Source organism: Mustela lutreola, chromosome 15 (assembly GCF_030435805.1).
Source record: "Mustela lutreola isolate mMusLut2 chromosome 15, mMusLut2.pri, whole genome shotgun sequence".
Lineage (NCBI taxonomy): Eukaryota > Metazoa > Chordata > Mammalia > Carnivora > Mustelidae > Mustela > Mustela lutreola.
Window position 1 is genome coordinate 33353994 of NC_081304.1, and position 22406 is coordinate 33376399.

The 22406-nt window shown below is 36.7% G+C and overlaps 1 protein-coding gene and 1 long non-coding RNA gene across 4 annotated transcripts in view; one reads left to right on the top strand and one right to left on the bottom strand.

Annotated features, from left to right (window-relative positions):
• The window catches only part of GDPD1 (glycerophosphodiester phosphodiesterase domain containing 1), a 56628-nt gene extending 34801 nt beyond the window's left edge, over positions 1-21827 (top strand). The window contains exons 4-10 of the mRNA XM_059148133.1: positions 1-46; positions 6078-6196; positions 6717-6806; positions 13301-13434; positions 18553-18612; positions 19987-20038; positions 20439-21827. Coding sequence (XP_059004116.1) covers positions 1-46; positions 6078-6196; positions 6717-6806; positions 13301-13434; positions 18553-18612; positions 19987-20038; positions 20439-20561 — 624 coding nt within the window. The 3' untranslated portion in view covers positions 20562-21827. The remainder of the gene's footprint in view (positions 47-6077; positions 6197-6716; positions 6807-13300; positions 13435-18552; positions 18613-19986; positions 20039-20438) is intronic.
• LOC131815949 (uncharacterized) overlaps positions 1-22406 on the bottom strand; it is a 90074-nt gene that overhangs the window by 21853 nt on the left and 45815 nt on the right. The window lies entirely within an intron of this gene.

Genomic DNA, 22406 nt, shown 5'->3' on the forward strand with positions numbered 1-22406 from the left:
GAACTCCCACCTTACCTTGGCAAACTGGATGTCACATTTCAAAGAGGTAATATTTCCCATTTGTAGCTTACATATTTACATTAAAGTGTATTCATTTATACTGAGAATTAGATATACATGTGTGTTTTCTTCTGATAGTAAGTTCCAGCTAAAAGTACTGCCCTCAATAATTACTCTCTCAGACCTACAAATCTGAAATCTTGACCCTGAGATGAAGGCTAGAGATTTCACTGGCTTGCTCTATTTAAATTTATGTGCAGTTAATTTAAGCCTGAATACTAATTACAAGAAACCCAGATATTATTAGGGCTACTTTGCACTTCTGAAGCTTCAAATTCTAGATGATTACTATAATTTGTAGTAATAATCCAACATAAGTTAAAAAAAAATGAAAAGATACTGAAAAAACCCCCTTTCAGATCCTTACTGATTCTATACCATTTGATTTTATGTCATTTCACTGCTCCCTATCTTAAATTATTAGAGAGAATTCTATTACTCAGATAAACTACCCATTTCCTGGTCACCATCACTTTTTAATCATCAGCATAGCAGTTTTCTGTCTTGTGAAGGAATATTTCTCACAAAGGAACATGTTCCTTGGCCCAGTTTTTTTAATTTGTTAGAATGGAACATGTTAGGATGGAAAATACATCAGCTGGAGATGCAGGTTGCTAAGCAGGTAGAGCCCCACGCTGTCGCAATTCAGCCTCGTGTTTTGAATGATTCAAATTGTAACTTAGTAAAACTATAAGATGTTACATGTTATGGACCTTGGTGTGGTATGCTTTGAATATGGTTAAAACCTTGTTTAAATGTCAAGACCTAAAGAACTGTTAACTGCTCTGTGTACTAGGTTTAAAATTTATAATTTCTCCTTGACTGGAAAATATAAGAAAGCCAAATAAGAATCAGAAAATTGTTTAAATTAGCTATTTCTAAAGGATGTTTAGATCTAAACATTGTTTGATGTTACTTTTCAGATAAGTATCATTAAGCTGTGTTGGTTTGCAGAAACATTTTTTTCATTCTTGTGATTAACAGGATTATATTTGCCAAGCTATTATATATTTATGTCAATTATGGATTTGTGAAAGTTAAAATACTTCATAAGTCAAGGTTCTTTTTTATTTGGGGGGGTTTCATTCTATTTTGTTTAATTTTTCCCCTTGCAGAGCAAAGCCAGAGCCTCACAAAGATTAAAAAGTTTCTTTGAGGAAGAAATTTATTCTAATTCTTTTCCAGATTTTATAGTTCCTTTTTTGAAGTTTTTATTTATATACCTTTTGTCATAAAGTCATAAAATTTATGAATATGCAATGACCTTTGAGACCATATAATTCTATTTCTTCCTGTTTTAGATAAGGAAACTGAGGCCTAAAGATGTAAATTAACTTGATTAAGGTCATACAGCAAATAAATGACAGAGCTAGGACTTGAAATTAGGTCTCCTTCTAACCAGGCCAGTGTTCAGCTGTGCCACGCTGCTTCTCCTTCCAAAGAGTCTTTCTCTCTCTCTTTTTTTTTTTTTTTAATTAAGTAGGCTCCTTGCCCAACATGGGGCTTGAACTCATGACCCTGAGATCAAGAGTCACATGCTCTACTGTCTGAGCCAGCCAGGCTCCCCTAAAGAGTCTCTTTATATGCCTCATTAATAGCACTGCCATGTACTCTCAAGCTTTAGACACCTATAAAAAGAATTAATTTTTTGTTCATATTGCATTCAGTTCATCACAATTAACTTAAGACTCTGCCTCAAATGTGAAGTTTACTGCATTTGAAATAGGCTAAGATACTGTATTATAAAAACTTGACTCAGGCAGATAGTTGTCCCTCCTCCTTTTTTGTTTGTTTGGTCTTACTCCCCTGCTCAGAACGAACTGTTGCTTACTTTTAAGTACTGTAGAGAGAGAGAGAGAGACTACCAACTCTCAGAGGAATACAGATTTTAGGCCTCTTGCTTTCTTTGTGGTTCATAATTTTACTGAAGAAGTAATTTTTTTTTAAGGTGCTTTGATGTGCCACAGGCTACATTAAAAAATAAATATAAAGAAAGAATATAAAAAGGTGTTAGCCAAAGGGTTTGTTATTACCTATCCTGCTTACTTGAAAATAGCCTTTTTTTCATGAAAGATACATAATTTGGGTAATCTAGAGTTGGTCAGAATGGTCAGTTTTCAAGTTCCAGCATGTTTTTAGAGGCCATTTCACTCATTCCATCACCCAGCACATCTTATGGCACTATCACTCTGTTCTTTTTTTGTTTTGCCTGTCACTCTTGTTTTCCTCTCTCTCTTTCTGTAGTATTTCCTAGGTGGTTCTCTTCTGCCCAGAACTATACTGGAGACAAACTTCTTTCCCTGGCTCATTTTCTACACTCTTGCTGGCTGAGGCATCTATTGTATATATCTTTTTTTTTTTTTTTTTTTAAGATTTTATTTATTTATTTGACAGAGAGAGAGATCACAAGTAGGCAGAGAGACAGGCAGAGATAGGAGGAAGCAGGCTCCCCACTGAGCAGAGAGCCCGATGCGGGACCCGATCCCAGGACCCTGAGATCATGACCTGAGCCGAAGGCAGCGGCCTAACCCACTGAGCCACCCAGGCGCCCCACTATTGTATATATCTTAACATCACTTTTAGAATGGGCTTTTTTTTTTTCTGAGTTATTAACATAACTTTAATTTCCTTGTTTCTCCCACTATTAGATGCAACCTTCTTCTTCTCGTATAATGTTCCAACGTTAGTTTTATCTGTTTGACTTTTTTCTAAGTTGATCCTTGCAAACATCTTAACCTGGTTGTGAATAGCTATCACCCGTGGCAATTCTTTCGACTGCCAAACTAATTTTTCCACACTTAACAAGCTAACAAAATTTTGACTTAACTAAAATAGCACTGTTTAAATGGAGTGTGGTGGTAGAAATGTTCTGTATTTGCACTGTCAGTTACAGTAGCCAATAATCACATGTGACTGTTGAGCACTTAAAATGTGGCTAGTCCACCGCAGGGACTGAATTTTTAGTTTTATTTAATTTTAATCTAAATAGCCCTATGTGGCTAATGGCTACCATCTGAAACAGTGCAGACTTTTAGATCATAAAAGAAATGAGTTTACACCAGCTTAAGGGAAAAAAGAAACAACAGAGATTTATTTTATCATTAACTGTCTATAATAGTGGTGGATTTGATGTTAAACATTATTGAATCCCAGGGCACAAAGGGGACTTGTCGAGTCATTCTATGGTTCTGCTTATCTTGGGTCTTACCTTCTTCCAGTGTAGATGGATTTTGTCCTTGAGGCAGGGAACATAATCACTGACAATTCATTCATATCTTGCCCACACATTGACCCAATGGTAAAAAGCAATCCTCGGGGTGCCTGGATGGCTCAGTGGGTTAAAGCCTCTGCCTTCAGCTCAGGTCATGATCCCAGGGTCCTGGGATCGAGCCCCGCATCCAGCTCTCTGCTCAGCAGTGAGCCTGCTTCCTCCTCTCTCTCTGCCTGCTTCTCTGCCTACTTGTGATCTCTGTCTATCAAATAAATAAATAAATAAAATCTTTAAAAAACAGCAACAAAAAAAGCAATCCTCCCTTTGAGCTTCAGGGGAAAGTTCTAGAGAAAGACACTGATTGGCCTGGCATGGCTCATGTGTCCATCCTTGAGATAGTCACTGTGGACAAAGAAATAGGCTATTATGATAAACCAGACCTAGGTCATACTCTTGCCCATGAGAACAAAGGGGGAGTGGGTCCTGTTTTTGAGAACCCAATCAAAACAACATGGAATAAAGGAGATGCAGTATTCCAAGGGAAGAAGGGGTTCTGGGTAGGTAAATACAAGCTAAATTTTTATATATTAACAGAATTTTTACCATTCAATTTGGTAAACTCTAAACTCGGTTATTATAAGTGCTAGAAATCCACATCAAGATAGTTCAAAAGAAATTTTTAAAAGAATATGGTTAAAAAAAAAAAAGAATTTGGTTCTCCTAACTAAAAAGCTTAGAGGTTCTATACCTTCAGACATTGAACATATTGCTTAAGCAGTAATTAGTCTGTATCTCGGTTTCTTGGTCTGGTTTCATTTTTGTTAGCTTCTACACATAAAGATGGACTCTGCCAACATCAAAAGTACATGATGCATTCTGCTGAGGATTTCAGAAGACCTCTTCTCACGTTCACAGTGTTATGCTTAAGGTCCATGTGTTCTCTTTGGGGCCGAGGAGACAGAGCCAAATGATGGAGTGTTTGGTCAAGTGATCCAGAGCCCATCTGAATTACAAAGGGTAGTAAAAAGGCAATAGGAATGGAATATAGAACAGACAAAACAGTAATCCATTTTTCCTTTTTTTCCTCATTTACATGCTCCTTTTTCATATGAGCCTTTACTAAAAATAATTTTTTGACATGGATTTAATTTACTTCATTGGTACACTTTGTACAATGAAGATGAAATAAAGGATCTGTTATCATTTTGTTACTCGTATAGAAGTGCGATCGAAGTTTTGGATGGAAGGACAAATTTTATGATACTTATATAGCATGCATATATATTATGTAAATGATTCAAGGCAAAAGAGATTAGGGAAAGAACAAAGAAAATAACTGTCAGAAAAGGTAAAAAAGTATTTAAAAATCCTCTTCTAATTTTTTTTGACTCAGTTTTCTTTGAATAGCTACACTGATACAATTCTTTAACACATTCCTGAATTAGCATGTATTTCCCTTGTCCTAACATACATATTCTCAATCTCTGAAAATTTTCAATAGTGATATTATAGTACAACTTCCCAAACAACCTCAGTATCCACTAGTAGAATGTAGGGGACCTTTTTTCTCTCCTACCCTCTAGAAGGATTTGTAACAAAAGAGATTAACAAGACAAAAAACCAAATTTATTAATATACTTATCATGGCAGAAACTCAGGGATGAGTAACTCAAAGGCTGGCTAGAACTTGAGTTTATATAGCATCTTTTTTTTTTTTTTTAAGATTTTATTTATTTAACTGACAGAGAGAGAGATTGAGAGAGGAGAGAGCACAAGCAGGGGGAGTGGGGTGCTTAGCAGGGAGCCTGAAGCAGGGCTCTATCCCAGGACACTGGGATCATGACCTGAGCCCAAAGCAAACAGTTAACCGATTAACCCGCTGAGCCACACAGGTGCTCCTAGCATCTTAACAAAAATATCCAATACATTTTCAGAGAATTGACAAGACAAATAAGGATTTTGAATTTTTAGGGTAGCAAATTGTGGGAAGGTTAAGTATATGGGTGAATAATGGAAGATAAAGGTTAGTCAATAGTTTGTTATGCAGCGTTCTGTGGTGCTGATAAGGGCCTAAAGTTGGTGATTTATGTTATGTACAAATTTAAGTCCTGTTTCTCAGCAAATGGGAAAGGGCAGAGGGCTTCTTTTGTATCTGCTTCATCTCAGTTGTCTTTAGTTAAAAATAATCCTTATGCCAAAGTGGCGTATTTTGGAATGGCAAACTCTGTTACCTTTCTGGGGGAATGGTTAAATTAAAATAATTAAATTGTCGCATAATGGAGCATTTTAAAACCATTTAAAATAATTATAGAATAAGATTGGTGGATTATAATAATATCAATGTCATGGTTATGATATTGTACTATAGTTTTACAAGAGGTTATCAGGGAATCTGGGTAAAAGGTGCATAAATCTCTGTATTTTTCTTATAACTCCAAATGAATCTCAAAAAGTTTAATGAAAAAAAACTTTAAATCATAATTCTAAATTCTAAGTGTATTAATATGCATTATTTCTTTTTTACTTCTGTAAAAAGATCAGGTTAAGATCTATAGCTACACTGTAACTATTAAATTATGCATTGGAAAAAAATACTAGAGAAAGTATACTAAATGATCACAATGGTTATGTCTAAGTTGTTGAATTTTAGATGATTTTCCTCTTCTTCTTACTTTTCATCCTTTTGTACATGTCCTATATAAATACATCCTATTGTGAAAACAGTACTTTATCTTTTTTTCTCCCAATCCTCAAAAAAATGGAATGTTATCTTTTAAAAATACTTTTACAAATCTTGCTTTCTCAGCATGCCAATGTGAAGGAAAAGATAACCGAATTCCATTACTGAAGGAAGTTTTTGAGGCTTTTCCTAACACTCCCATTAACATCGATATCAAGGTCAACAACAATGTGCTGATAAAAAAGGTATGTGAGCCAGTCCCTCCTCTGGCTGTGTTCTATCACATTTCACAAACTAAGTAAGGCTACAGTAAGTGACTTCATAAACTGATAACGTTCAAGGAAATGTGATACTCTAGGGATCCATATTGTTTTAAATAATGCCCTGGGAGAAAATATCACTTTACTGTTGGAAGGTCTATTTTCAGAGCAAGCTGTCCTGTCCCAGTCATGGATAAAACTGAGCTCCTGTGAACCAGTTGTTCTGGCATGGGTATAATTAACTTCTTCAAATTTACTTGCTTCCCTTGCAGTTAGTTTATATCAAATGACTAAATAGTTGCATTCTATTAGATAAATCACAGAATGGTAAGATGTATGTAATTGCTTATATTTTATAAAATAATCTGAATTCACATATCGGTTCTTCCCAAAGTTGATATTATTCACTGGCAGATAGTCAGTTGTAATCCATTTTTTAAGTGAAGTAACATAAGCGGATTTGCCAGTAGGCATATGCATAAACTTTTGCATTTTTCACATGCAGGTTTCAGAGTTGGTGAAACAATACAGACGAGAACACATAACGGTGTGGGGTAATGCCAGTTATGAAATCGTAGAAAAGTGCTACAGAGAGGTAAGCTTCCAAAATGATACAGAATGATCTTTCTTCCTGTTGTTGTATATCTATAAATGTCACCACAGTAATAATTTTTTTTTCACAGTAATAATTTTTAAAAGTATCTTATTTCAAAGCCTTAATATAAAGACAGATGGTACTGGGTGGAAGCACCTAACCAGAAGTTTAGTAATAGAGGTATTGGATTTTTTTTTTTTAAGATTTTACTTATTTGACAGAGAGAGAGATCACAAATAGGCAGAGAGGCAGGCAGAGAGAGGGGGGGAAGCAGGCTCCCTGCTGAGCAGAAAGCCCGATGTGGGGCTCGATCCCAGGACCCTGAGATCATCACCTGAGCTGAAGGCAGAGGCATAACCCACTGAGCCACCTAGGCGCCCAGAGGTAATGGGTTTAATAGAAATCATGTTCTTGGGGGTGCCTGGGGAGCTCAGTTGGTTTAGCAACTGTCTTCAGCTCAGATCATGATCCCAGGGTCCGAGTCCCACATTGGGCTCCCCCCACTCTGAGGGGAGCCTGCTTTTCTTTCTCCCCCTGCCTGCTACTCCCCCTGCTTGTTATCTCTGTGTCAAATAAAATCTCTAAAGAAAATAAATAAAAAGAAAAGAAATCAAGTACTTGGGGCTGGCTTACAGAATTCTTATTTTCACATGCTAATATTAATCGTTTGCCAACATTTTATTATGTACATTATGAAACAAAATATTATTCCTGTTTTTTAATGTCTGTTTTTTGTAAGGTTATAGAAATTTTTGTGTAATTTTAAATTGAGGAAAAGATTTTAGTCCTTCGACTCTAGAGTTCAAGCTTCTCTGTTCCCTACCTCCCAATCAGAACTAATCAAATTAAGCCAGGATCATAGTTATCAGGTGGTATATAAAAGTAGGGCCATCTACCCACTGAAATTTTTCTGTTTGAAGAAAATATATCTATAAAAAGTTAATTTGATATACTTAAAAAAAATTTTTTTAAGATATTTTAGTTATTCATTTGAGACAGAAAGAGCACACAAGCAGGGGGAGAGGCAGAGGGAGAGGGAGAAGCAGACTCCGCTGAGCAGGGAGCCCGATGCGGGACTCGATCCTAGGACCCTGGGACCATGACCCGAGCTGAAGGCAGACACTTAACTATTTGAGCCACCCAGGCATCCCGATACATATATATATTTTTAAGATTTTATTTATTTATTTGACAGAGAGAGATCACAAGTAGACAGAGAGGCAGGCAGAGAGAGAGAGAAGCAGGCTCCCCGCTGAGCAGAGAGCCCGATGCGGGACTCGATCCCAGGACCCCGAGATCATGACCTGAGTCGAAGGCAGCGGCTCAACCCACTGAGCCACCCAGGCGCCCCAACCGATATATTTTTTAAATGAATTTTTATTCTAGTTTCTGATAATTTTCTATTCATTTTTCTTTTCTATTTTTTTTTAAGATTTTATCCATTTACTTGACAGAGAGAGAGATCACAAGTAGGCAGAGAGGCAGGCAGAGAGAAGAGAGGGGGAGGCAGTCTCCCCGATGAGCAGAGAGCCTGATGCGGGGCTTGATCACAGGACCCCGAGATCATGACCTGAGCGAAGGCAGAGGCTTAAACCACTGAGCCACCCAGGTGCTCCAATTTGATATATTTTGACATGGTATGCTAAGCCTCTCTAAGCAAGTTTAGCTATATACTATACGTATTATAAGTATGGCTTATATACTATAGCAAATATAGCTAGGAGAATATGAAATTCAAAATGTAAAAAAACCTTAAGCATGAAAGACTCTTAGAATACAAGTACTAGTGGTGATAGGGCAGAAGAAATACTGTGACACAAACAGTAATTCAAAATACAAATATTTCTTTTGGGAAGGCCTTCCTTCCTAGCAAAGAAGGCAAAAATACAGATCCAGAATTGGCACCATTATAATTAAAGTACAGTTAAAGCCCTCATTAAAGCAGGTAATTTTTATGTATGTGCCACAGGCTCTCTGAGATTCCAAGGTTGCTTGTGTACAAAAGAAGAAAACAGTGGTCATTGGGATGGATGGTTTCAGATTGCTAAGAATTAGCGCTAATACTTTTCCCTAAGTAATTGTTGTCTAATGGTATTTTCATGTGTCAGTAAAAGTGACTGTACTGGAGGTCTTGTCGCCTGCTGGTTGCTTTACGTAACTCAAATGTTTTTAAAAAATAAAAAATAGTGATAACAGCAAATGCAGGAGAAGATGAGGAGAAGCCGCATCTCTCCAGCTTGCTCGTGAGAATGTAAAATAGTACAGCCACTCTCTCCATTCATTGGGTGGTTTCTTACCAGACTAAACATACACTTCCCATATTAACCAGCAGTCTCACTCTTGGGCATATACCTCAGAAAAATGAAAACGTATGCACATAAAAACCTGTATATGAATGTTAATAGCAGCTTTGTTTATTAGAGCAAAATACTGGAAACCAACCAAAATGCCCTTCAACAGGTGGATGACTGAACAAACTGACATATCCACATGATACAATACTATTCAGTGATGAAAGGAAATGAGCTATTGATACCTGTAACAACTTGGGCTGTCCTAAGACTCAAAGACATTTTGCTTGGTGAAAAAAAATAAACCTCAAAAAAAAAAAAAAAAACTCAAAAGATTACATACTGCAATCTCTATATGATGATGATGATGATTTAAAGATTTTATTTATTTATTTGACAGAGACATAGCGAGAGAAGTAACACAAGCAAGGGGAGTGGGAGAGGGAGAAGCAGGCTTCCCACTGAACAGGGAGCCTGATGCAGGACTCCATCCCAGGACCCTGGGTTCATGACCTGAGCAGAAGGCAGATGCTTAAAGACTGAACTACCCAGGCACCCTGGAATCTCTATATTATATACCTGAAACTAATATAACACTGTATGTTAACTAAGGAATTTTTTTAAAAAGAAAAAAAAAAACTTAAAACAAAGAAGAAAAACCAAAAAACAAAAAGGTTACATACTATATGATTCCATTTATGTAACATTCTCAAAACTGTACACATTGAAGAGCAGATAAGTGGCTGCCAGGGGATAGAGACTGGGGGTCGGGTAGAGAGTGAAGGCAAATACCAAAAGGTGTAGGAGGGAGTTCTTGTGTGTGATGGAACTGTTCTGTATCTTGTTTGTGGTGGTGGTTAAAGAAATTGATACACTGTTAAAACTGCACTAAACCAGGGTGCCTGGGTGGCTCAGTTGGGTAAACATTTGCCGTTGCTCAGTTGGGTAAACATTTGCCGTTGGCTCAGGTCATGATCTTGGGTTCCCAGGATTGAGACCTGCATCAGGCTACCCACTCAGTGGGGAGTCTGCTTCTCCCTCTCCCTGTCCCTTGTGATCCCTCTCTCGCTCTCTTTCAAATAAATAAATAAAATCTTAAAAAAAAAAAAAACTGCATTAACCCAAACACATGCACAAATGAATGCAGATTTTTAAAAGTGAAACTGAGTAAGGTCTATAGTCTAATTAACAGTGATATGCTGGGCCAGGAGGGAGTTAAAGAAAAGAAAAAAAGAAAGGGGAAAACAGCAACAAAAAACCCCAGCGATAAACCAGTGTCAAGTTCTGGTTTTGATGTATGACAGTTACAACAAATGTTACCATTTGGAGAAACTTAGGTTAAGGGTTCATAGGACTCTGTTTTTACAAGTTTTTGTGACTCTAGTGTCTCAAAATAAAAAGTCCACTTTTGACCCAGAATCAGAGAACTTTTCCCTTGATTCACATATTTTTCTTCAAGACTCTGGCTTTTTGTCATTTTACAATTTAAAAACTCCCAAAAGTTCCAGCAGTAATATTTGAACATCGCAGTAAAAATGTCAAATAACAAATAACAATAACAAATCATATTTGTTATTCATGTAATGAACATGTCATATAATTAAGTCATGCATCTTTTATAATTCTAAAAGTATGATTTATAAGAATTCTACATTAGCCCTTTAATTCCCAAATGCTAGAAACTAAAAATACAAAGATAACTTGGCTAACTGAATTTAAATTTTTAAAAAATGTATAAAAAGAAAAATGGGGCACACAGTGGGGAGGGGAAAACATGGGGCCCTTAGTCCCACGTAATGACTTTTAATTCACGCTTACTCAATGGAGTAGTTCTTAACCTTGGCTGTGTGTTGGAATCACCTGAAAAGTCTCAAAAAAATACAAATGCCTGGGTGCCATTTCATAAATTCTATTTATTCAAGTATAATTGAAACACCATGTGATACTAGTGATTCCACAAATCTATATTTATGCTGTACTCACAAGTGTAGCTAGCACCAGTCATCATATAACAAACAGTATTATGACACCATTGACTGCATTCCCTATGCTGTCCCTTTTTTACCCCCACGACCTATTCATTCCATACCTGGAAGCCTGTGTCTCTCACCCCCCTTCACCCACTCCCCCTCTCCCCTCCCATCTGGCAACCATCAGTTTGTTTTCTGTAATTATGGGTCAGTCTCTGCTTTTTGTTTGTTTTGCTTTTTAGATTCCACACATAAGGGAAATCACTATGGCATTTGTCTTTCTCTGTCTGCCTTATTTCATTAGTATAATACCAAGTCCATCCAACTTGTCAATGGCAAGATTCCCAGATGTTCTACTTTAGAAGATATGGAGTGGCCCCGGCTGTTATGTCAGTGGTGGGTCAGCATACCAAACCCTACCCTCTCCCACCCCGGGCAGCCTGGCATGGCTTTCCAGAAGTACCGGTTACTGTTTTTAGTTCTCTGGGTCCAAAGCTGTTTAAGTTTTGAGGGTTGGCCCCCAGCCAGTTTTTCCCATAAGCTCTGTTATTCTTAGTGCATGAATTTGCAGAAGTCAGGTTTTTCAGGGACTTGTACATTGTGTTACAGCTGAAACACCTGTATATAAATTAGCCTAAAATGTTACAAAGCAGCATGTGAACATAGGTGCAGAAGAAATCCTCAAACTTACTTACTCTGTTTTTTTATTTTTTATTTTATAAATAAAGAAGTGGGTAATTTAGAGGTAATATTCAAAATAAATTACTTTTCTGCATGACTTTTTCAATATATTACTTTTGTATAGAAAAAAATCACCTGTAGGGCTCATGGGTGGCTCAGGCTGTTGAATGTCTGCCTTTAGCTCAGGTCATGCTCTCAGGTCCTGGAATGGAGTGCCACGGCGAGCTCCCTGTTCAGCAGGGAGCCTGCTTCTCCTTCTGCCCCTCCCTGCTGCTCAGGATCTCTCTCTCATGCTCTTTCTCAAATAAATAAATAAAATATTTAAAAAAAAAAGAAAAATCAGCTTTACCATAATTTCTGTTTGTTTTAAAGACAAATATAGGAGGGGCTAGGGAGACGGGGATATGAGGGGCAATTTACTGAGCACAGAATTTCAGTTTTACAAGATGAAGAGAATATATATATATATATATATATATATATATATATATATGGCTTGCATTCTAAGGGTTTTGGGACCTTGAACACATTTTGCAACAGAAATCTAAAATGATGGCTAGAGGGGCGCCTGGGTGGCTCAGTGGGTTAAGCCGCTGCCTTCGGCTCAGGTCATGATCTCAAAGTCCTAGGATCGAGTCCCACATCGGGCTCTCTGCTCAGCAGGGTGCCTGCTTCCTCCTTTCTCTCTGCCTACTTGTGATCTCTCTCTGTCAAATAAATAAATAAAATCTTTAAAAATAAATAAATAAAAAAATAAAATGATGGCTAGATTCTTGGACTAGCTTACAAAATCCTATTTATATTTGATGCATAATATAGTTGAAAGATGACAGATTTGCAACAGTGTTTATATTTTATCTATAGATGTATCAATATCATATCCTGCTTAACTAATATATAACTATATCTATAGATAAGAACACCTATATATCTCTATATGGATATATATGAAAAAATATCGATCTTTAGTTAATATTTTTTTAAATGGGAGTAAGGTTACTGAATATTTCATTTATTCATTTCTTTTTTTTTCCCCAAGATTTTATTTATTTATTTGACAGACAGAGATCACAAGTAGGCAGAGAAGCAGGCAGAGGGAGAGAAGGGGGAGGAAGCAGGCTCCCTGCCGAGCAGAGACCCTGATGCGGGGCTCGATCCCAGGACCCTGAGATCATGACCTGAGCCAAAGGCAGAGGCTCAACCCACTGAGCCACCCAGGCACCCCTCATTTATTCATTTCTTTATCTTATTCCATTTGGTTCTCTAATGATAAGCACTATCACCAACAGACAGAAGTGGTGTAGCAAGCAGAGAATAGGGAATACAGAAACTCAAGTATCATCAATTAACAGTATAGGGCTCCATGACAGATCCTGATCCGTTTGGCAGGGACTAGCCATTTTTAAGTGTGGTGGGTTTGGAGATGGATGTTGATAATTCAGGGAGTACTTTTAACAAATGTCCAATACAGTCTTGGAAATTTTGAGGATATGAAATCATCCTCTTTATTTGAGCAGTTGTAAAATAACATAATATTGCTTGTGTCTTTTAGAATTCAGATATTCCTATCCTCTTCAGTCTACAACGTGTTCTGCTCATTCTTGGCCTTTTCTTCACTGGCCTCTTACCCTTTGTGCCCATTCGAGAACAGTTTTTTGAAATCCCAATGCCTTCTATCATACTGAAGTAAGTGGTTACTCTGTTTTCCTCAGTTATCATTATAGGGGGACTAAGATCAAGGCTCACTAATATCAATGTAAATGATAAAGAATAGGTGGCTATAGGGGCGCCTGGCTGGCTCAGTCAGTAGAGCATGTGACTCTTGATCTCAGGGTTATAAGTTTGAGCCCCACATGGGGGTTTAAAAATACAATCTTAAAAAAAAATAGATTGCTGTAGTTATTTACATGTTGGTTTAACTGACCTGTATTAATAATGCTTTTTGATATAATTAAGACACATTTTTCTAAAATGAATAATATAGTATTGTAAGTATTTCATCTGGACCCATTTCAGGTAACAACTTTCTGTGCCTGTGTACTCAGAAGTCAGGTACAAAGAATTGACCTTAACTGTTGAAGCTTAATACTTCTTTTATTCTAACACATAATTGCAGTTGCCCTCCAACTGCCCTAACTTATTTATACCTCAGTCACAATATGCAGCTGAAATTCCATTAAACTCCAAATTTGTGGGGCACCTGGCTGGCTAAGAGCATGGAACTCTTGATCTCAGGGTTGTGAGTTCAAGCTCCACGTTGGGCCTAGAGATTGCTTAAAAAAAAAAAAAATTACATTAAATGTGATCTCACCTGCATGGAAACTTTTTTCATCCCCAAACAGAACTTTAAAAGATCAAGCTGAACATTAGTGCAGCAGTCATTAGGAAATATTGGTAAGAAAAACAATTTGGTCGGTACCCTTGTATTCAGCATTTATGTTTCATGCTTGTTTTCCAATTTGAGTTTCTTCGTGATGAGCATGTTTATTTTATCTATTCCCAATTATATTTATGGGCAGCCTTTGTAGCTATTTCTCAGACAAAACAGAAATCACTTCTTGCCTACAAAGAAACCATTTTCATTTGCTGGATTAAAATGATTCCTGACCATTTACTCCTGAAATACTTAAGCTTCCTATGGCTTGGCATGAACTGTTGTCCTCTCTAGATTACCTCCCATGTGTTTCTTTTAGGAGCAGGTATTACTTAATTACAGACAAATGAACAAACTTCATAGATTAATCTTTTCTCTAAAAAGTAATCATCGATTAAGACAAGGTAGAATATTGTGTGTGTTTTAACTTTTTTTTTTAATAGATGAAGGTGGGTACTTCCTAAGACAACATAATAATTTCTTTAATGAGGTAGTGTTTGATACACTAAATCCCTGAGATTCCAGAAGTCGCAACCAGTATTTTCAATCTGGGCTACAGTTAGGAAAAAGAGGATTTTAGTTAGAGAGCTTCTAATAAAAACTGAATTCAGAGAGAAAGGGGAAATAAAGGAATTTAAGTGTGGAGACTCAGAATTATTCCAAGAGTACGGACAAGAGGCATTAGAAAGGAAACAGGAAGTGAAGATCCAGGGGGAATGGAAATCGCCGTATGCTGTTAAACTTAAAAAAGTTTTCAGTGTAGAGAGAGGCTAACCAGAGATTTGCTCTGGTACAATCCAACATTAATGACACAGGTAGTTGTGCTGCTCCAGGAATCTGAGGAAACTGACGAAACTCAGCATAAGTCCAAAGGTCAAGTATAGAAAAGATAATTTAAAAGAACAGGTCCTAGGTTCAATATTTGCAAATCAAACAATCATGCTACATCACATTAATAAAAGAAAGGATAAGAACCATATGATCATTTCAATAGATGCAAAAAAAGCATAGGGAAAAGACAAAGTACAACATCCACACATTATAAAAACCCTCAACATTAAAATAAAAGCCATATATGAAAAACTCATAGATAATATCATCCTAAATGCGGAAAAACTAAGAGCTTTTCCTCTGTAGTCAGGAACAAGACAGGGATATCTACTCTTACTAATTTTATTCAACATGGTACTGGAAGTCCTAGCCACAGCAGTCAGACAACAAAAGGAAATAAAAGTCATCCAAAGAGGCAAGGAAGAAATAAAACATTAACTATTTGCATATGATACTACATATAGAAAACCAAAGACTCCACCAAAAAAACTGATAAATTCAGCAAAGTCGGAAGATATGAAATCAACCTATAGAAATCTGTTGCATTTCTATAAACCAATAATGAAGCAGAAAGAGAAATTAAGGAATCACTCCCATTTACAGTTGTACCAAAAACACTCAGATACTTGGAATAAATCTAACCAAAGAGGTGAAAGAATTGTACTCTGAAAACCATAAAACACGGGTGAAAGAAATTAAAAATGACACAAAGAAATGGAAAGAGATTCCATGGTCATGGATTGGAAGAACAAATACTGTGAAAATGTCTATACTGCCCAAAGCAATCTACACATTTAATGCCATCTCTATCAAAATACCAACAGCATATTTCACAGAGCTGAACAAACAGTCCTAAAATTTGTATGGAACCACAAAAGACCCAAAATAGCCAAAGCAACCTTGAAAAAGAAAAACACAACTGGAGGCATCACAATTCTGCACTTCAAGTTATATTGCAAAGCTGTAGTAATCAAAACAGTGTAATACCGGCACAAAGACAGACACACAGATTAATAGAATGGAATAGAAAATCCAGAAGTGGGGCACCTGGGAGGCTCAGTGGGTAAAGCCTCTGCCTTTGGCTCAGGTCATGATCCTGGGGTCCTGGGATCGAGTCCCGCACCCAGCTCTCTGCTCAGCAGGGAGTCTGCTTCTCTGTTTCTCTCTGCCTGCCTCTCTGCCTCCTTGTGATCTCTGTCTGTCAAATAAATAAATAAAATCTTTAAAAAAAAAAAAAAGAAAATCCAGAAATGAACCCACCATTATATGGTCAATAATCTTTGACAAAGCAGGAAAAAATATCCAATGGGAAAAAGGTCTCTTCAACAAATGGTGTTGGGAAAACTGGACAGCAACATGGAAAAGAATGAAACTAGACCACTTTCTTACACCATACAGAAAGAATAAATTAAAAATGGACTAAAGACCTAAATGTGAGACCTGAAACCATAAAAATCCTAGAAGAGAACACAAGCAGTATCTTTTTTCTACATACATCTCCTGAAACAAGGGAAACAAAATCGACAATAAAATATTGAGATTACATCAAAATAAAAAACTTCTGCACAGAAAAGGAAACAATCTAATGAAACTAAAAGGAACCCACAGAATGAAAGAAGGTATTTGGGAAAGGACAGATCTGTTAAAGGGTTAGTATCCAAAATATAGAAGTTCTTATAAAACACAGTACCCCCAAAATGAATAATCTAATTTATTCATTTATTTATTTATTTATTTATTTATTTTTAAGATTTATTTATTTGACAGAGAGAAATCACAAGTAGATGGAGAGGCAGGCAGAGAGAGAGAGGGAAGCAGGCTCCCCGCTGAGCAGAGAGCCTGATGCGGGACTCGATCCCAGGACCCTGAGATCATGACCTGAGCCGAAGGCAGCGGCTTAACCCACTGAGCCACCCAGGCGCCCGAATAATCTAATTTAAAATGGGCAGAAGACACAATGGCTAAAATAAAAAAACTCAAGAGGGTGCCTGGGTGGCTCAGATGATTAAGCAGCTGCCTTCAGCTCAGGTCATGATTCCAGAGTCCTGGGATTGAGCCCCACATTGATCTCCATGCTCTGTTGGGAGCCTGCTTCCCCTCTCCTTCTGCCTACTGCTCTGCCTGCTTGTATTCTCTCTCTCTCTCAAATAAGTTAATAAAATCTAAAAAAACAAACAAACAAAAAAACCACAACTCAAGAAACAACACGTGTTGGCAAGGATGTGGAAAAATGGGTGAATCCTCATGCACTGTTGGAGGGAATGAAAACTGGTGCAGCCACTGCAGAAAACAGTAATGAGGTTCCTCAAAAAGGTAAAAATAGAACCATCCTACAATCCAGCAATCATACTACTAGGTATTTATCCAAAAAATATAAAAATACTAATTCAAAGGGATATGGGCACCTCGATGTTTATAGCAGATTATTTATAATGGTCAAGTTATTTAAAACAGCCCAAGTGTTCATCAATAGATGAGTGGATAAAGAAGATATGGTATATATACATACACTATGGAATATTACTGAGCCATAAAAACAAATGAAACCGGGGCACCTGGGTGGCTCAGTGGGTTAAAGCCTCTGCCTTCAGCTCAGGTCATGATCCCAGTATCCTGGGATCGAGCCCCACATCAGGCGCTCTGCTCGGCCAGGAACCTGCTTCCTCCTCTCTCTCTGCCTGCCTCTCTGCCTACTTGTGATCTCTGTGTCAAATAAATAAATAAAATCTTTAAAACAAAACAAAACAAATGAAACCTTGATATATGCAATGACATGGATGGAGCTAGAGAGTATTATGCTAAGCAAAGTTAAGTCAAGAAAGATAAATACTATATGATTTCACTTCTATGCGGAATTCCAAAAACAAAAAAATGAGCAAAAGAAAAAGAGAGGCAAACCAAGAAACAGACTCTTAACTAGATAGTTACCAGAAGGGAGGTGGGTGGTGGGGATGAGTTAAACAGGTGATGGGGATTAAGGAGTGCACCTATTGTGATGATCACTGAGTGATGTATGGAGTTGCTGAATCACTATATTGTACACCTGAAACTAATATTATACTGTATGTTAACTAACTGGAATTTAAAAAAACCTGGAACAGAAAAAAAGAAAGAACATGGCCCATGTCTTCAATTATTGAAAGGAGAAGAAAAAACATGCTTCTAAGGTTTTTTAGTCACATTTTTGCTCCATATGTCTTTTAATTTGTAGTAAAGTTTGGTTGTTTGTTTCAGTTTACTAAATACCAGTGCTCACTTCAGCAGCAAATGCACTAAATCTTCTATTACTAAGTTATATCAGACAAAGTGAGAGAAAGAAGCTTCACCAAAAAAGAGAAGAGACATGAGCCCCAGGCACCCAGGGTCTAGAAAGAGAACTTTCATTATGTTTTTAACCTTTTAGTAGTGGTAGCAAAAAGTTATCTCAAAATCAATAGAAACAGAGAACCCAAGTGGGTTTTAATTTACTTTTTTTCACAAATATTTTTTGAGCACATACTAAATGCAAGGCAACTGTTTGTTTTTGAACTCATTTTATTTTATCACACTAATATCTTTCTGTGTTTCTAATTTATGATTCAAATTTTATTTTGCCTCAGGCTAAAAGAACCACACACAATGTCCAGAAGTCAAAAGTTTCTCATCTGGCTTTCCGATATGTAAGAATTTTAATTTCTTGATCTATGAGTTATTGTTTTAGCTGTATCTGTTAAATACCGTGTTTGTAATTTAGAGCAAGCTTTCTACATGGGGTTTGTAACAAGGACACGATGAGCATGTACTCCATGGGTGGATGTATATGAATCATTTAGAACTACTCTAATTACGAGTCACAAAACCTTAAGAAGAATCTTGAGAGATCATCTCCTCCAGCTTCAGGGGCAACCAAAGGCAGATGATTAAGTTAGGGTTCTCTAGCTAGTTAGTAGAAGAGGAGGCATGGCATTTGCTCTCTTTACTAACCCACAGTCAAAGACATGGTGGAAAGAAGTGTGTATAACCGTACAAGTGTATGTAAAAATATATACTGACTAGTGGCATATTCCTACGAAAAATCCGCTGCACGAAGACTTAACAGCAGACAGGAAGCCCCACCTTTAGGGTAGAGATCAACTTTAAAGAAAATACTTTCCCTTCTCAGACACGTTGTGTTTAGTTTTAGGTAAATACCATGATGTTGCTGTGCTATATTTTGCTTTATTTTATTTTATTTTTTATATTTTGCTTTAAAATGGAACCTGGAATGCTTAAATAATAGTCCTAAATCACAGCTTTTAAATTACTTAGCTCCTCTTGCAGAGTTGGAAAACTATCTTTTATCTTTTCTCTGTGCCACGAGGTTTATTCTTTTTTGCTTTATTACTGATTCAATTTCCAGTTTTCAGGGTTGCATTTTTAATTGGTATTAAGTGCATATGATTTTAAGTCTCTGTTATTTCATCATTTTAACAGACATAAACAGAATAGAAACAATATGTTTAACTTGCCAATATAGTTCGCTCCCATCCTGCTCAAGTGATTTATAGTCTAAGAATTCACTTTTAAGTCAATTATTTAGCACTTTTAAAAAGTGCAGGTTTCCTATTTATAGTGTAATTAATGGACATGAGGTTTCTAAGATAACCCAGGAAACACTAATCCATTATGTAAATGAACTATATTATAGAACCTGGCCCAAGTTCATGGCCTTGTTTTAACTTGGAAAGTTAGAAACAGACTTCTCAGCTCTTCCTCACTTGTTAACAGTGTCAACAGGGAAAGCGAGGAAGCCTCTTGTCTACGGAGCGGGTTCGATCAGATTGCGTCTCCTGAGGATCTAGTTACAGAAGGAATAGAAGGGAGGTTCTGGTGGTCCACCAGCAAGCAGCCAGCAGTGAAAGGAGATTCAGCAGTTAGAACATAAATATCCACCGCAGTTATGACTTGAGGCGGTTGCTTTACGGCCGCTAAAGCACTGGGATAAACTCTAAATTAGGACTAAATTAGGACTAAGAGGTAAGAGTATCTAAATCTGTTCTGCTTTTCTTTTCTAGCTTACTAATGAGAAAAGCCTTGTTTGACCACCTCACTGCCAGAGGCATTCAGGTAAGTCTGGAATGACGCATTTCAGAAACAGTATAGCTCACCAGTTTAACAATAGTGTAAAGGGCAGGAACTTGATTTGGTTCCAGCTCTGATGCTGCTGCTTTACTGGTTCACCTATGAAGACCTTAAGCTCTGCCTTCAACTTAACAAGAAAGCACTGGCATTTTAGTAACTGGAGACCACGTGTGTATAGGTGAGAGTAACTGAAGCCAGAGGGTGGGACAGTGTTTATTTAAGGAGTAAAGTAAAAAAATATTTAAACGGTTCAATGATTTCTTAAAATTACAGGCTTAAAATGTTGTTTCTAAGTATGCTGAGATTGTAGTGTATAAAGGCTATTAAAACATAATTTTCTACTTTCAACCTTTCATCTCATACTTCTCATGCTTCTGATTTTCAGGTGTATATTTGGGTTTTGAATGAAGAACAAGAATACAAACGAGCTTTTGATTTGGGAGCAACTGGGGTAATGACAGACTATCCAACAAAGCTTAAGGACTTTTTACATAATTTTTCAGCTTAGAAAAAGAGGTACTCAAAAGCACTCAAAGAAAAGATGAAAAGACCTAAAGAAAAACAACAACAACAAACAAAAACAAAAAACAAAACAAGTTTGCCATCATTTCCCTAAGCCATTTCCAGAATGGCAAAGGTTTAATCATTTAAGTTTTAATTACCTCATTTTTAAGCTTGTCTGAGAATGTAGAAACTATATATTGTATATTTATTTTAAAGAATATTGCATATTTTACATGTGTAAATAGTTTGTTTAGAATGATAACTGGTTATGAGATGTAAGTAGAAGATTATTGATCAAGAGTTCTGTATCTGATGCAGTATTCTTCTATTATAAGTAATTGTAAAATCAAAGACTTCTGAATAGATTTGATACTAGCCTTCACTGGAATAAGATCAACTAATTAGTAAAGCAAAATTACTGAAGGCCACTACAGCTATGCTGAGTTGTCTTGTTATTTCTAGGTACATCTTAGTTTAAAAGGAAAGAAAATACAGTAGGAGGAGAGCTTAGAAATCAGTGATACAGTTGATCTGACAGGCTCTGTTACCTTTGTTAACAGAAGGCAGTCTCCATAAAAACTGAAACTAATACTTGATCAGAAATAAAAACTGTAGACAATTAGATTTCTTGGTTGCTGCTGTTAATGGGGACATTCTGTTTGGAATCTTCTTCAGGTGTAAAATTGTTACCATGTCCTTTCTTTTTGGCAGACATTAAAATTGGACTTCTTAAATGTAAATTAAGGCAAGACCTAAATAATCATATATTTACGTTTCCTCTAAACATTATGTTTCCTCTAAACAAAATTTTCCAGTTTTTGGCACTGACTAATAACTGTTTGGGCCTACATCTAGATTATAAATAACGTCTTGAATCCTAATAATCATATGAAACTGACGAAAGTACGTATCATTGTTTCCAATACGTATGGTATAAACCACCTGTTCCTGATCTTTAAGGTTTAATTCTTCTGACTATTAAATGGAAGCAGAATTTCTCAAAGCATTAGGCATCACTTCCTCTCCTTTTCTGATATGACTCCATGTAAATCTTTTTCTAATCTTTTTGACTAATTTTCATGATCTCTTTGGGAGGAAAATATACTCTGGAATAATAAGGGTCTTTTTACCTAGATTACATCTCTCATTTGGAGTTTGCCAGCGCACAGATAAGAAGGATGACGATATGCCCACCTATCCCTTGATGACATAAATAACATTTGCTTTTTGTTTATCTAAAATGAAATAAAGTTTTACAAGAACAAAATAAGGTTTCTTCATTGCTTTTTTGCAGTTGTAATTCCAAATATGCTTTATGGATTTGGGGCTGCAAAATTTAATGAGGTGATAAATTGATAATGTGAGTAAGTACGCCTGACATTTCTCTCTAGAGTAAGGAAAGCAAAAGAAAATATGGAAACACTCTTATGGCATGGAAGTGGCTTCTTGGCATTTGAACAAATAACTTGGGCAGGTGATCCATTAAATCAGTCATTTTTAGGGGCACCTGGGTGGCTCAGTGGGTTAAAGCCTTTGCCTTCGGCTCAGGTCATGATCCCAGGGTCCTGGGATCGAGCCCTGCATCGGGCTCTCTGCTCAGTGGGGAGCCTGCTTCCTGCTCTTTCTCTGCCTGCCTCTCTGCCTCCTTGTGATTTCTGTCTGTCCAATAAATAAATAAATCCTTTTTAAAAATAAATAAATAAATAAATAAATCAGTCATTTTTACTTTCATGTACTATAATTTATGGTCATAGTTGCTAGGGATTATTTTGATCACTTTAATATGATTCTTTTTTGTTATTTATTCTTTTTGAATTTTGCTTTGTTATGATTCAGAGCAGCTCATATC